Here is a 16,772-nt window from a genome sequence, read left to right as displayed (position 1 = left end):
CTCTTCATATCTTTAACCATATTCCTCATGTCCCATAAATCCATTTGCCTTCTCTCGGTCAGATGGGTGCACTTGGACTTTTACCTTTTGTTTGTAAGGACAAAGTTTTGACTCCTGAAATGGGGCGTTTTCAGAGATTTCGGAGGGAAGTGAGTGGTGGGTGGAGTCTTTTATCTTGCTCATTTCAATTCCGTAGTTTTAGAAAAAATATGAAAGTTCTGTATAAAGCGTTAAGGCTAGGTATAATTCCCTGCATAAGAGTATTGTATCTAAAATCGTACCTTACTGTGGACTTATATCCTAGACTTCATTTCCATTGCCCAATCCTCTCATCTCTACAAAAAAGTGAAAGAGAACTCACGTGGATTCATCATGAGGGCAGACGTCCAAAATCAAGAGCGCACTATTTAGTATTCTCTTCCAGAACTCGACATTTGAAGAGAAATGTGATAAAACCCTGCTTATTCTTGGTCAGTTACTTACCAGACTCTCAACATTTTACCGTCAAAAATTATTATACGAGAAAGGGTCGAGATGGAACGGTAGGTACCGTCCCAAGGTTCGACCCTAGCTATATAAGTATTTTTATCCTGCAGACATATTTAGAAGGCATTGATGCATTAGGATGGCCATGGCATTGAAAAACTGGGCTTCGTGAGTTCTTGCAGGGGAGACGGGACGAAGAGATTTTTGGATATAGGAAGCATAGTGCACTACTAACAAATATGGTCCTAAACCCACCTCCCTCCCTCCCTTCCCTTCCTTTCTAAATTAAGAGGCAGGAAACTCGGGTATAATATTCTGCATCTTTCATAGCTGTGTGGAGGGACGAGGGTGGAACTTTAAAACAAAGAAAAAGAAAAAAAAATAGCAAAAGGAGTAAGAACGGAGAAATAGCTTTGTGCTAGAGACAAAATTTAATTCTCATAGTAAAGTAACACAAACGACGGTATGGTCATTCTTTATATTACGTTCAATGGGTAACTGATCGAAACATCCCTCTAACAGAAAGATTTTTCATGACTATTTCGTGCCCCAGTGAGTCCTGGACACGTGGGTATATTTGAAACAAGTTCATCCTTGACCAAAAATTCTACAGCAAGGCCCACCTGGGTATACGAGAAACATGCATTTTCTAAACCAAGCAAACATCCAACACTGTTCCATCATCGCTTAATTTGGTCTGGGAACATCGGGGCATCTGAGAGAACCTCAGCCGCCTTGAAAAAAGCGAAAAGTACTTTTCTGCTTCAACACTCATATTAATAAAGGGTTTCAGAGAGGCCGACAACTTCACTGCATCGGAATTGCGTCGGGTGGTTGAGATTCTCCGTGGGCACACATCCCCCCTTTTGCTGTACCACATGCTGCCCCGCAGGTGGTACCTGCACCACCTGTACCACAACCAGCAGCTGAGGACCCTCTATCGGGATACCAGCGTCACGGTGACCAAACTCAGTAATAAGGTGAGAGATTTTTTTTAAAAAGTTTTTTCTTCTCCCCCCTCCCGGGGAGGAGAAGAGAGATTCTCTCTTTATCTCTCTATTCATTTACAAAATTTTATATATCACATGGGTCTCTTTATCCTTATGTAAATAAGTAAAAAGTCCCCCTACACTCCTCTCTCACAAAACTTTACGCCATATGGTATTCTTGATTCTCATGTAAGGAAATAGATAGCTTTCTCTCTCTCTCTCTCTAATTTTGTATCACTTTGTTTCTCTTTTTCTTGTTATTCTTACGTAAACAGGTAAATCGTTCCCCAACTCTCTTAGAATCTCTCCGTCGTTCCTGTGCACCAGTTGGCGCTCTGCTGTCATCATTTCAGGGAGATATGAATTCAACTGAGATGGCTTTTGTCTGAGAAATGAGATTTCTATTAATATTGCGTAAGATTTATATTATTATTATTATTATTGTTGTTGTTGATGATGTTGTTGTTATTCATTATTATTATTATTGTTGTTGTTGTTGTTGATGTTGTTGTTATCATTATTATCATTATTATTATATAGAACTGTGGTCGAACAAGAATAAGAAATAATTCACTTATACTTTTTGTCCTGGCTTTTAACACGATTCTGTATTTTAAAAAATTATTGCTCTAATTTTTCAAGATACAATTAATGATCTACTGGAAAAATATGAATATACTATTTTACCGAACACAATTAAGTCATACGCGTTTGTGCCCATTAGCGATGTCCCACTCCCCTGATAGGTTTTTCTTCTTGGAAATATTTTTGTCACTGATTTTCGTTTAGTTAGTGTTTCGCGAATATATACATCCAGGATTTGTCTTTTATTTTTCTTTCTTCTTCTTTTACTAATTAGGATGATATTCTGTTGAAGACAGCGACTCGTCAACCACAGGTTAATAATATATTAATGTGTAAAACCGAGTTAGAATAATATTCATCTTGGAAATAACTTGAGGCAGAAACGCGTCACTTCAGTAATCTGCAGTGCACAGTAATCCATTTGTTATTCAAATGCGATGGACAAAAAGGACAAGAGATAAAATAACAGCCAGGAAATGTGACTCAAATCACAAGTAGCTACAATGGAGAGTAAAGCAGAAGATGAAGAGGGAAAGAGCTAAAAGAAACATACGACATCGAAATGGAGAAGACGAGCACCAGAGCCTCCTTCACCTTCATTCATTCTAATCCTGCTCAACCTGCCCCCGACAGATGGTGCTGTTCAACTGCGTTCCTGTGCAGCGCGTGGACATCCACGCAAGAGACGGAGTGCTGCATGTGCTGCAGAGACCCCTCCCTCCCTCCTACGTCCTGTCTCTGGTCGATCTTATCTCCATGGACCCGGACCTCACCATGTTTTTCACTGTACTTGGTTATGTACGTTTGTGGTCTCTTTAGTTATAGCGTTTTGTTTCTTATAGTGAGGTAGCCTATGTTATCATATGTCTATGAAGTCCGCTAAGACAGGAATAGTCGTGAATAATGAAGTAGTAGATTTAGCTGGTTATTGTATCAATGTTCATTCGTGCCAAATGTTCGCAGGCAGGACATCTTTCGCCCGGTTTTTCGGCCCCTAGCTGCACCTACTAATTGGCCTTTTACTTTGCCTGCATTCCTGCTTCCGGTCTCCAGTCTTGCTGTCCAACCACTCCAACTCCCCTCTTCTGTTTAAAAGCGCAGAATAGCCGGAAGTGCCCCATTGCTTGGCTTGGAAGCCAAAATTTCATGAATGAAACCAAATCAAAAGCATTTTTGGAAGCAGGGATTTTGCTGTAACATTCCAGTGATTTATGTTCACGAGCGAAAGCTTTATACTGTCTTTTCATTTAGCGACTACTGTCCCATCTTGACGCGGCAATATTGCCTCGTAGGATACGCTATTTTAAGTAGTTCATAAAGGGCACGCTTCATTCTGTCCCATTCAAATAACGTTCATATATAGTTACTAATCGGGTTTTACCCGAGTTTAAGGGGCAAATTGAAGTCTTTGAAAATGTCGGGATTCTCACAGATCTAACGTAAAACTGGCTTATTAGTTAGTGCGGTGTCCCTTGGATGACTAAATACTCTCGCGTATGATCAGAAAGTTTTTTTTTCTTATCTTTTTTACGACACGTTTACAAGTCGTAGAGAGATTATCTCACACGCTGTAAACAAACCACAACCAGTGCTACTGTTCCATATAAATATGCACGTTTTTAGATAAAACTAGAAACTCGAAAATGAACTAACAAGATCTGTATAAATATCTGAAGTTTTCCCCTCTTTTTGTTTTGATTCAGGCAGACCTCTTAGGGTGGCTGAGGTCAGTAGATTCTATTACAGTGATGGCTCCTACGAACGCTGCTTTCAAGAGGCTTCCTCTGCGGTTTTTGGATTCCATCACTTACGATGTTAAGTATTTCCCCGCCCTGCAAGGTGAGACGTTTGGCAAGTGATGCCATTTTGTCACTTCTGTTTTCACTAGTTGGGTTTTTTCGTTCTCTCTTCCTTTGATAATTCGATAGCGTTTTGTTTTACGTATTAATTATCGCATTTTTTCTTTTTTTTATTCTAAATAGAACTATAATAATGTTATTTTGAATACGGCAAAATAAGTCCCTTGAACAAAAATGATTCAGCTTTGTTAAAAGTGTTATAGTTGTCTTACTTGATATTCATAGAATTTTGTAAGACATTAAACAGCGTTGTTGATTTGTTCCAATGGGAATATGGACCTATGCCTTTTATATATGGAGCACTGTGGCTGTCACAGTCTTAAAGAAAAAGGAAAAAAAAGAAGCCTGTCACAGGACCTGAGCTTGGTTAGATGTTCCGTTTTGTCGCAGCTGTCTCAGTTCGTGGTTCATTACACTCCTCCATTCCAAGGACAGACTCCAACATCTGCAGGTTGGTTTCTGGCAACAGGGCACCCACCTCAAATGTTCCAAGATAGGGAACCTCAAGCTTATGTTAGCAATGACCCTTTGAGCCATCTCCTAGTTGGACATATGACAAGAGGCCTAGGTATAGGAGATGACGGTCATCATCCCCCTTGAATAGTGGGGCTTTCTCTCATGCCATCAGACAGCTAGGACACACATGAACAACTTTCTCCTTAAAAGGAGTGAGTCCTTCCTTGCGGTTGTACAGAAACAGATTTCCTTGGAGAGTTGGCTGAGTCTCAGGAACAGCCTCAAGCTCAACTCACTCGCCAGACCTGGTACATCAAGCTATGACATCATGAGGGAGGACTGAAGAGAGTAGTGGGGTGGACAGCAACTCACTTGGATTCCACAGCTGCCTCTTCCTGACGGAGAAAGCATCAGGGTGTTGGTGCCTGGTGATGGGCCTGTCAACTCTGGACCTCTACCTACAGCAGCTGCCCTTCACCACGGAGATGCCCCAGTCGGTCATGGTATCTACCAAGAAACATTACAACATGGTATTGATAGACTTACAGGATGCTTACTTGCACACCTCCATCCATTTCCTCCACAATTGCCACATCTAGCTATATGGGCCATATTCAAATTCCCATTCCTATTACTCTGGCAATCTCTTATCCTATGCCCTGTCTGACAACAACCAAAGCATTTTAACTTTTGTATCTTCTTACAGTCTTTGATCAAATGACCATTTCCTCCACAGCCAAAGCTTGATTTCTCGTGTCCTACTCTCCCACATTTCAAACAGGTTTTCTCCCTAACGTTCATCTTTGTTGGGGTCCTCTTACATTTCCATTAGACCTATTTCCATTAGAGCTACTGTCTTCCCACATTCATATTTCGATACCTTTCCCTACTTAATTCTACTTCCAGCCCTGTTCCAATTATTTCTACCTTTACTATTTTGACCATATCTGTCTCTGGATAATTCACACTTCCAGTATTCCTCCAATAGCACCCTTACAGCCTTAATATCTTCTCGTGTACCACAACATCTATACATGACTTATCACATCCTATGTTTAATCCTGCACATATCTTTTTCTTCTAAGATTTCTTAGACATCATCCAAATTTATGCTTTTACCAGCCCATCTTTTACTTTCGTTTCACATTAATATTTCTACATATTTTTCCCTGTATTGTTGCCAAAAAATTTTTTTCATTAACTTCTTATTCTGTTCTATGCCTTTATCCCTAAATGTATTCCTCGCTAACATTTCTTACCTGTGAGTATACAATACTACCTCTTTTCCAGGTTTCATCTTTGCTTCTTCAAAACAACTATCTACTTTAAAGACAATACTACCTTACATCCTATGGACTAACTGATTATCTTATCCTTTAGTGTCATAAGGAAGTTCATGCTCACACATGCTCTTACAATATTCCTTCAATCTTCTCTCCAAAAACTCTCCCAACTGATTTGCCCATATCTGATCATTATTTCCATATTTTTGCCTACAATACCTTTCATATTCAACAAAATAGTCGTTAATGTCCTTCCCCGGTCTCAAATCATATTTTGCAATTCTTGGGAGTTCCCTAAGAAACATAGTAGTCCTTATTAGTTTCATCTTCCTCTTCCTCACTACTTGCTCCAAACAAATCGCTTTCAGTGTTCCAACCGTCTTTCGTCAGTTCATACTCTTTCTGTTTTGTCTTGGATTTCTTACCTTGACTCTTTTTCTTATGCCTTATTTTCCTCACTACTTAGGCCATGATTATTATCCTCTACCCAAAAATCCTTTTCTTCCCTAGTCAAACCACCTCCAACAGCTCCCAAGTCTCTTTAGGGCAGCTTTTTAATAGCTCCTTTACTCTTATCCTCTTTCATTCTTTTATCTCCATCTCCCAATCCTCTTATAACTATTGTTATTTGTTAGTACACCAATTCTCCTATCATTGTCCTTATTCTTGTTGCATGTTCACTTGAGGTTTCTACCATCCCAACCAACAGTTCCATTTGCTTACTAAAACCTTCCAAAGCTTTAGTAATTGTTCCATTGAGGCATATACCACCCAAGGTGGCTGCTCCCTTTGTGGACTAAACTTCTCCCCCTCTGTCATCCTTCTCTCACCTTCCATGTTTCCTCCTCACCAATTACGAATGTGCGTTGCTTTACTCAACCTGGCCCTGCATCAGTCTACTCAATCGAGCCCCACGTCGGGCACCAAAAATTAAGTTGGGGCTAGATTGACAATTAAAGCAACAATTACAGCAAAGAGCAGATTGTTTCAAGTGAAAATATGTAAGGCTATTCAGATGAGAATTCTTAATAACTTAATTTATTCTTAAAACTAACTTGCAACTAAGAAATGGAATTTTGGCCCCTTTATAGCCCCAGGTGGTCAAAATTATTACAATTAAAAACAGATACATACATGATATATAAACAATGAAATTCTTATTTTTTTTGGACACCCGGGAAAATACACCACTTTCACATCACACACACCTCAAGCACATCAATTTTCTACAACTATTAATATATGGACCCAAACTGAAAAAAAAAAAAAAAAAAAAAAAATATATATATATATATATATATATATATATATATATATATATATATATATATATATATATATATATAAATAAATATATATATATATATATATATATTATATATATATATAGATATATATATATATATATATATATATATATATATATATATATATATATATATATATATATATATAACAATATATTACTTTTCCCTTCATTCTGAGGGCTTGCGCATTAGGCATTACTTCAAATCGTAAAGGCATCTTAAAGGCAGTTAGGCCAATTTCAAAAGCAATAATTGACAAAGTTCACCTGTCATCATGAAAATCACACAGAAATCAACAGGTTTTCATACTTTAATCAGTAAGAAAAACATCATAAAATTAGCAATATTTAGTATTCTATTTTTACCACAAACTCTGTTCTGGCATCTACATAATTTCCTTAAGAACCATCCATAGAAGGGGGAGACTTGTGTCAAGCTGCAGCTGCTGAACTCTTTAGTGTGATTCTCAAGCCGAAGAACTAACCCAGGATAAGATATTGATCAGAAGAAAAAGAACTTCTTCTGCACTTGCAGTCCGTGCCCTATGTGGCTGTCATTGTCTATCAAATCTTGTGCCAAGCAGTTGAACACCACAGATTTCATACGCTGTCTGGTATATTCACCTTTTCCTTGACTTTTTAACTATGCCGTGCTAAGGTACTGAAATGAATGCTTAAAGGATCTCCCCTAACTCCTATAACAGAAAAAAAGGCTTTAATAAATAAAAAAAAAAACTTAACAAAAAAATTAATAAATGAAAAAATAATTTTCAATAAGGAAATATTAGACTTTTGCTTACAAACCAGCTCACAAACTCATTTGCTTTTAATTACAACCCATTTCTTTCCCCTTACTGACAAAGTAAACTTTTCCCTTTCTGTATAAGAAAAAACCAAACTACCACAATCTCAGAAACATTCCTTATGTTACCCCCACCAACCAGCTAAACAGTGGCAAGTCCTACTCAGGCACTTGGTTTCCCTGGAGAAGTAGATCCCCAAGGGAAGAGCACATTATATCCCTTGAATGGCAGTTTAGGATGTCCTGGTAAAAACTGTTTAGAGCCCCATCACAGAGAGGACCTGAGGTGGTGGAGAGACCTGATGAGCCACTTAGCCAACCACCTCTGGAGATGCTGATATTCTCAGAAGCATCACAAAGAGAGTGGAGCACACATCTGAATGGCATGTCCATTTCAGGGATGTGGGATCTGGGATCCCAAGGAGAAGAGAAAGCATATCGACCTGTTGGAGACACAAGCAGTCTGGCTGGCCCTCCAGCACTTTCAGGAGCAACTGACAGATAATTCTGCAGCAACACCACGGTGATAGTCTACATAAACAAACAAGAGTGCACCATTTCCCTGGAGCTGAACAATATGATGGTAGAAATGGACGAGTGATCAGAGTCCTAGGACCCTGGACCTGATAGCCAGGTACATCCCAGGCATGAAAATCGTTATTGCCAGTCAACTAAACAGCGTGGACCAGGTAGTAGGCACCAAGTGGTCTCTAAATCAGAAAGAAAGTAAAAAGTTTATGTCAGTGTGGCAGGGTCCAACGATTGATCTGTTTGCCACAGTGAGAAACAACAAGCTTCCCGTTTACTGTCCTCTGGCCCCAACCAAAGTACAGTTCTGCAGAATGCCTTCCAACACCCATGGGACAAAATGGATGTGTACACCATCCCTGCATCCAGTCACTCGAGGAAGGTGATCAACAGGGTCTTCATGTCTCAGGGGCTGAGAATGACATCTGTAGCACCACTGTGGCTGTTGGCAGAGAGGTATGGAGACCTCCTCCACCTCCTAGTAGATGCCCTAAGGGAACTTCCCAAGGCTCCAAACCTGTTTCAGAAACACAACGGGAGGTACCATCAAGCAGTAGGCTCCCTCCTGCTTCATGGTTGGAGACAATCAAGCAGCTCATGTGAAAGAACTCAGGCCCTCATTCGCTGGGGCGTACCAAGAGAAATGGGTGGTCTTCTGCAACTGGTACCTTAAGAGGGACATCTCGTACAATCCACTCAAGACCATTGTGAGGGAAGTGGTTTCTTCCTGGTGCACCAGCATGAGGAGAATGCCCTCTCTGTCACAGCAATCAAAGGCTACTATGCTGCCTTATCCCACATCTTCAGGCCAAGGGAAATAAGCCTTTTAAATGCCTGAGGTCCCCACTGAGAGAGTTATGAACTCCAGAATGGGATATTATCAAAGCCCTTACCTCCCTGAGATGTGCCTACAAACCCCCAAGAAATCATCAGATAGAAACATGACGATGAAGACCATCTTTCTCCTCTCTCTTGCATTGACCAATAAAATGGAGGAACTGCATTTTCTCATACAATATCACACATGCCGTGGGGTTGTCCTCCATCTCTTTGGAATTCATATCAGACTTGATGCCCAAGACCCAAATCCTGCAATACAGGACCTAAAATTCAAATGTTTCCCTATCCCATCCCTGAAGGAATTTGTCAAGAGAAATAAGGAGATATTTTTATGTCCAGCTAGAGCTTTCAGGCACTTCTTGAAGCCTATGGCCCCTCACTGACCTACCTACTGGAGTCTTTTCATAAGTACTGCATGTGAAAAAAGAGCAGCCTCCAGGAATACAGTCTCATTCTGGTTAAGAGAAGTCATAGTCAGGGAACACACGTCTGGGGGAGGTTATAAGCATACCCTGTCAAAAATTAAAGCTAATGACATTAAAGGAATAGGCCCTTCAGTAAGAACTATTCCATCCTACAGGTCCTAAAGGAGGGAATGTATAATTGACTTTAACATCCTTCTAACTGTAGGACTTGTCCCACAAATCTTTGGAAACCTTCACCCTGGGTCTAGACAGGGAAGCCCAGCAGAGAGGCCCAGAGGGAAGGCTCCACCCAACAGGAGACTGGAGGTATCGCGTGTCATCCCCCAGGATGGTGTGGTGGATGCAGGAAGGGGTTAGCCCTATTTGTTGCTTGTTGACCTGAGCTATGGGAAGTAGGTCCAGAAACACTGAGAAAGAACTGGTCACAGTAACCTATGACCAGAGCTGGGTTAGCTCTTCTATTTTGTGAATCAGCCTGTTTGTGCTCCTACTCACCTTTATGACTGGGAGGGATAAGAATCACAAGGGGTGGAAGAGGAAGGTAAAGTTTAAGAAAAATACAATTTAAAAAAAAAATTTGGTACCTTCCTCTTCCACCCCTTGTGGCTCTTATCCCTCCCAGTTATAAAGGTGAGTAGGACCACAAACAGCTGATTCACAAAATAGAAGAGCTAACCCAGCTCTGGTCACAGGTTACTCACAAGCCTACCTGATAGGCTTTTGTTTTTCTTGTTAAGGCAGTGACAGCTGCAGCTCACCCTGCATTGAGTACTCCATTTATGGAAGCATAAGTTGGTATCCTGAGAAAAATACAAACTACTTTTAAATTTGGTATATTGTAGGGGTGATTCTAATCTCATGTTGATTTGCAAGATAATTCACATTTTTTGTTAGTGGTGAGATTGTTGGGCTAGGTTCAAGGATAAGCATAATTTTTCTCACCAAAAAGGTCACACATGAGCAGCTTTAACCTGGATTTCAGCTTTGTCCTGTCAACAGCTCTCTCACGCAACCATCTGATGGAGGGCGTCGAGTGCTCCCTTGGCCTTCGGGCAAAGGTGAGGGTGAAGACACTAGAGGGCATCACTCTCCCCGTTGCCTGCTCCTCTTCTTTCAACCTAAGTTTGAACTCAGCCCTCGTCACCAAACCCGATGTTGTGACTTCCAATGGAGTTCTTCACTACATTGACAAAGTTATGATTCCCCCGAGAGGTATAACAAGATAACCACATGTCACTTTGTTGATTATTAATTTTCAGATGAAATAATACATGGAAATCACTACTCTTTGATGTTTCATGTTATATAATTTCACCCTCTTAATGCCACGCCATTGTGTATTTTCTAATATTGTTGATAGTATTCGTTGAATGAAAAAAATCAGTCAGTTTCACTCTTTAAAGCATGATATAACGAGTTGTGACAATCACCCTATGAAAGATAATGTTAAATAATATTAATGAAAGACATGAGAACTACAATACTAACTTTGTTGTGGTGTAGTGCCATCAGTGCACCTCACATGGGGTACTATAGGCATTACTGAAGGTTATTGGCAGCATCCCTTTAGTTCCAAGCTGCACCCACACTTAGTCTTTTAGTTGACCTCCATTCCTTTCCTCCATTCCACTGCCATACTCACTCCAAAACCCTCCTTTCACCGTCATAAGTACTAAGTGACTAAAAGCACCCAGTGGTTGGTTTTATCATAAATTTCCATAAATCAAATCAACATCTATGCTAAGTAACTAAAGATAACTTTCCGACAAATCTCTGATTTCTGTTCTTATTTATACCTATTTATATGTGCTGCCTAAAAGCTTATGCATCCAGATCAGTGCTGTCTAAATGTTTATTCAAATCATAACATAAATTAGTCCATTTGACTCTCAGATACGGTAACTCATGATTGAATTCCTGTATCCCTCTTCTAGCCATGAGCCTTGTCCAAGTGACGCGACGAGCAGGCGCCACAAAATTCATTGAACTGGTGAAGGAGGTGGGTCTCTTTGATGACTTGGTGTCCTTCGGTCCTTACACTGTCTTTGCTCCCTCCAATGAAGCCTTCAAGAGTAAGTCTAAATGATTAAGTAGTTTTCTCAGTCATTGGTAGTGGAAGTATTCTTCATCTAGGAAGTGGCTGACATGGAAGTTTCCTGCGAGAAGGGCCTATCATTCATTTGGCACTTGGTGAATGAATGTGGTGATGACTGTTGTCTTACTTTATTTAGTTGAGCCATCCTTTTTTAATTAAGGTTTACACATGTACACACATACACATGCATATTATACATATAAACTAGAAGGCGTAGAAGAAGAGTGCATTAAACATGTGTCACTTTATTCTTACTGTGACGTTTTGAAGCCAATGTCCCATCATCCAGGCTAAAATAAAAGATAAAAAACTGATATAAAATACAGCTTAAAAAATAATTTTTTGTTGACATACAAAACACATTGAATAAAGCAGTACTAAGCAAGATACAACATTAAAATACTAGTTACTCTAAAAAAGGCATTATTAAAGTTAAGAGTAGTTAAAAAGACACCTTGTCTCAACAATGTTCGGTTGCTGAATGGAAAATGCCTGGATGATGAGACATTGGTCTCGAAACGTCGCAGTAAGAATAAAGTAACATAAGTTGAATGCTGTCCTCTTTTACGCCTTCTGTTTTGTGCTGCCGAGGAATAGCCCAACTGTCATGTTGAATTATTATTATTATTATTTGTATGTATATATATATATATGTATTTATATATATATATATATATATAATATATATATATATATATATATATATATATATATATTTACTGGAGCTGGCAAATATTGAAATGAATATTGATTTGTAATCTTGCCTGAGGGACCACATACCCAGAATCAAATATGTAAATAAATGCAACGCCTAACATAACTTACCTTCTAATAACATTTAAACAAAAGAGAAAGGTTGCCATGAAAGCCCATAGTTACATTAAATTACTTTATTTCACACAATTCAAGTAGGGACAATAAATCATGACTGGTATGCAATCCACCAAGACAAAGGCAACACCAAAATTAAGAAAAACTTCACAATATAGCTCAATGATCCAATAGGTCTTCTATTAACAACTGAAGGAACTGTTTGTAGTCCAGGTCGCTTGTGACCCAATTAGCGATGTGGCAAAGTGCCAACACAAGGAGATATGGCAGACGTGGCAGATCAAGGTATGCCCTGCATTTCAACTGAAAAGGTACAAAAGTTCTCTCAGTCTTCTGTTGGGTTGTTCATCTATGGGCCCTCTTGCCACGGAAATGGCGAGTCTGAAGGAGGGTGCATTGACTTCCAGAAAAGACAATTAAGACCAGTAAAAAGGAGAGCACAGAGATATAGATCTTAGGATACATATATAAAGCAACTGCTAGTATTCCTATCTTCCATATAACCAACTTAATCTGGCTACCTGACTTGACCCTTCTCTAACTGCACTCAAAAAATACCACTTTGTTTTTACTCCCATAGATCATAGGGTAACCCCCATTAGTGGATGGGACTTTGGGTCTTACTGTAAGAGAACGGAGAGACGAGAGTCGCATACATTTGTATATGACCCCATCCTGGGTCACGTAGGATTCTAGTCTTACTGTGGGTCATGCATAAATCAAATGCTCTGGCTTAAATTAACACTTTAACTATACTCTAGGATATCTTATACAAGGGCCCAAGTGAAAATTGACCTAAAACTACCATAAGCTGAGTTAAAGGTTGAGTGGGGTGGTGGGGGGGGGAGTTGGGAAATTGGCAAGTGCAGCAAGGGGAACACACGTCTTCCCCCCTAATCATCCGGCGCCTTTCTGCCCTTCCTAAAGAGAACACTTTGGTCCTTCTCTCAGCTCCTCTGTTCCCCTCAACCTCGATATTTTTCCCCGTGAACGTGATTAGGTCTGGCACTTCTCCTTAGGTCTATCAGCCAATTGGTACCAGAATAGGTAACGCCAACCACCAAAGAACTTTTTTTTGGGGGGTGGAGGTTGCTTGTGGGGGAGAAAACGCTCTTCTTTCTTAACCTGAAAGAAATTGACGTTGACATTAGGCTCATGAAATCCTTCAGGGATTTCAGGAATTTTGAGATCCTTACAAGCCTTCTAGAGAGGCTTGTCGCTCCCTCCACAAGTCCCTTTGTGTCCCTGCAAAGCTGCAATCCCTGCCTTGTCCCATCCCAAGTCTCGTCTCTCAAGGTACTGACTTACCTAAAATTAACTATTTTTAAGGGCCAATTGATATGTGTAAAGCCAAAAGTTATGACTAAACGCCTTACAAACAGCACAAGAAAAATTATCATTGATTTTTTTCCTTGTTTTAAGAAACCCAAATCGACCATCCTCACACTTCCCTGGAAACAGACCAATACCACAAAATAAAAAGAATTTTTTTTCGAGTCCTGCGTACTAGTACTCTCAACACAAAAGAAAAAGGTGTATTTATGCCACAACCAACAAAAAGTAACACTGCCCATGAGAATTATGACGACATGGTATAAATTTTTAATAGCCTTTCCTAACAAAAGTGTACTTACTTTTTCTCAACAACAAAAATTTAGGATTTTAGACATAGCACATTTGTATCAAAGCAGTGGTATTCTTTCTTTTCATCACCAACAAAAACAAAAACATAAATTTCAGAACAACAATTGACTGAAGGTGTGGTTGATTTTTGTGGCTGGAGTGTGCGAGCGTCGGATGAAAGTCAGGAGTCTGAAGCCTGGATTAGCCAGATCAAGGCCTGTGCACGAGGTGAGAGCAGCGAGTTCCCGAGTTTTGTGCATTTGTCATAGGACTTGTCTTTCATTGTGTAGATATGAGAAAAGGCCTGGTGATATCCGAGCCTAGTCGTCCTTCCTCGATCTTTGGTAGAGAAAGCCATACACATTATTCATGTTAGCCCTTATGCTGGACATATAGGCATATAAACATCTCTTAGAAGAGCCCATGAGCACTTGTTTTGGGTTTTTATGCGTAGGGGCATAACTAGATTTGTAAACAACTGTCATGTGTGTAATACAATGTGATTCCAAAGGCCCAATTGTGTCCTGTAGTGCCTGTAAAGTGGGATAGAGTGCATATGAACGTAGTAAGACCTCTACCTACAGTGCAAGGACACCCTAGATATATTTGTGTGTTTGTGGATGTGTTCACACGTTTCAGACACGTGTGTGCAATGGAAGACAAGTCAGCAAAATAAGTGGCTAGAGCGTTACATTCCCTTGTAAATTGGTTTGGTTGTCCTAGAATACTTGTCTCGGACAACAGCTGTGAGTTCGTAAATTAAATAATTCACAAATTCACAGTTCCCTTACAAGTTGGCCATGTCATCATCATGGCTTATCAGCCGTCCACAAATGGGCTAGTTTAGTTGCACAACAGAGAGATACCCAACAACTTTAAATATCTCACTGCACAAAACACGACATCCTGGCTGCCTCTGTTGCAGTTAGCTGAGATGACTATCAGTGCTTCTTATAACAGCTCAATTAGAAACACACCCTTCCTGATGTACAGACAGGATATCATACTGCATTCAACCAACTGCCGCCTTGGCCACTTCCATTCACCTTTGAGTGCTAGCGAAATTCCCATTTTCTATGTGTCGCTTTTACATCTGATTGACTGTCATTGGATTTATTGCAACGTTGCTGGCACTAGTGTCCGCATTGCTTGTGCCACCAGTGTCACAAGGTTTCTTTCGTTGTTCGTTCTTGAGCTTTGCAGCACAAGTTGTTACTCTTATTGTTGTGAGATATACACTCGCAACTGGGTTTTTTCTGATTCTCCTGATGGAGTTGGTTGGATGACCTAGCCTATAGCACAGACTTCGCTTCCCACTCACAGTGCAAATGAAGATGGTGGCAAAAGTTTACACAATGTTATTACAAAAATAAACATCTCATGACTACTCTTACAAATCAGACAAAAATAAATTTCATTAGTGCTTAAAGGCTACACTTTCAACAAATCGACGACCACGTAGTCCTTAAGGGATCAATGGTCCAGCTATCTCAATCACAGATCACATTAAAATCACTGCAAATGATGATACATAACATTAACATGATAAATCACAATGTATGGTACACAGTGATCTGACCAGTGGCACAAGAGCTTAACAGTTCGGCCTTACCTTGTTGGTTCTCAGAGGGGGAAGAACGCACTTCTTGCCAGGGGACGCTGCCCGGGAAACCAGTTTGACATTTTTGTAACTCAGGTTCGATTCATTCAATCATTAATGTGGGAGTTTCAATACAGATTATATAATAAAACAAAATATGGCAGAAGTTTCCCGTGACTCTGTCTAATATCAGATTCAAGGCATACACAAAAATATTACATACGAGAGGAAGGGACCATCGCCCATGCTGCTGCTTGCTTCTTCATCATTTTGTATTGAGGATGCAACGGATTTAAGTCGAGAGAAAATGGTGAACACATTTTTTTCATGACCTTATGGTGTTCCTGGAGAGAGCATTTGCCACCTTATTCCTTTTTCCAGGAATATGCTCCATCTTTATGATATCAAACTAACATTCACTCAATCCAAAGAACTTGGTGATTTGCAAACTCAATCTTCTTAATCAGGTACGTTAACAGTTATTGATCTATGAAAATCTTTGCCCAATAAAAAATAGCGGTGTCTCTCCAGCAACCATAATACCACCAAAACCTCTTGACTGAAGGTACTATAAGTGTTGTGTTTCGTGTCATTTGTGAGATCTAGGCTCCAGGTACTTTCCGTACATCCTCCCTCAAACCGGCTATGTGTCAATTGCAATCTGTTCACTCCCATTGTTATACCTTGCAGTAGAGTGACTGTGGAAGTTGGCTTTTCCCGTTATGTGTGCTCCAGTGGGAACCCTTTCCCACCCCCCCATATTTCGTTACTCTACATGTCTGGAAATTTGGACCTTCATTCAACTACTTCAAGATCGTTTATTTCATTTGTAATCTTGTTACGGGGTCCCTTTGCTATTAGTGTAAATACAGTTAACTAAATCAATTCTCAGAGTTTATCTAAATATCACCCAATTTGAAGTAGGCTTTTAGCCCTAAGTTTGGTATATTATTTCTGCTATTGGTAAGGCTTATGTCAGATTCATTCATTCATCATTCCGTTGAGGAGTTAAGTGTAGTTTCATATCAGCCGCAGTTTTGTGGGGTTGAAGGGTTAAGATTTCA

At 39.9% G+C, this 16,772-nt stretch overlaps 1 protein-coding gene across 3 annotated transcripts in view; it reads left to right on the top strand.

Annotated features, from left to right (window-relative positions):
* The window catches only part of LOC135200251 (transforming growth factor-beta-induced protein ig-h3-like), a 96,087-nt gene that overhangs the window by 42,517 nt on the left and 36,798 nt on the right, over positions 1-16,772 (top strand). For all 3 annotated transcript variants that reach the window (XM_064228720.1, XM_064228719.1, XM_064228721.1), the window contains 5 exons: positions 1,272-1,466; positions 2,694-2,858; positions 3,764-3,899; positions 10,559-10,771; positions 11,494-11,631. In XM_064228720.1, coding sequence (XP_064084790.1) covers positions 1,272-1,466; positions 2,694-2,858; positions 3,764-3,899; positions 10,559-10,771; positions 11,494-11,631 — 847 coding nt within the window. The remainder of the gene's footprint in view (positions 1-1,271; positions 1,467-2,693; positions 2,859-3,763; positions 3,900-10,558; positions 10,772-11,493; positions 11,632-16,772) is intronic.

Source organism: Macrobrachium nipponense, chromosome 26, assembly GCF_015104395.2.
Source record: "Macrobrachium nipponense isolate FS-2020 chromosome 26, ASM1510439v2, whole genome shotgun sequence".
Taxonomy (NCBI): domain Eukaryota; kingdom Metazoa; phylum Arthropoda; class Malacostraca; order Decapoda; family Palaemonidae; genus Macrobrachium; species Macrobrachium nipponense.
The sequence above is the reverse complement of the archived record's forward strand: the minus strand, read 5'-3'. Positions and strand labels throughout refer to the sequence as shown.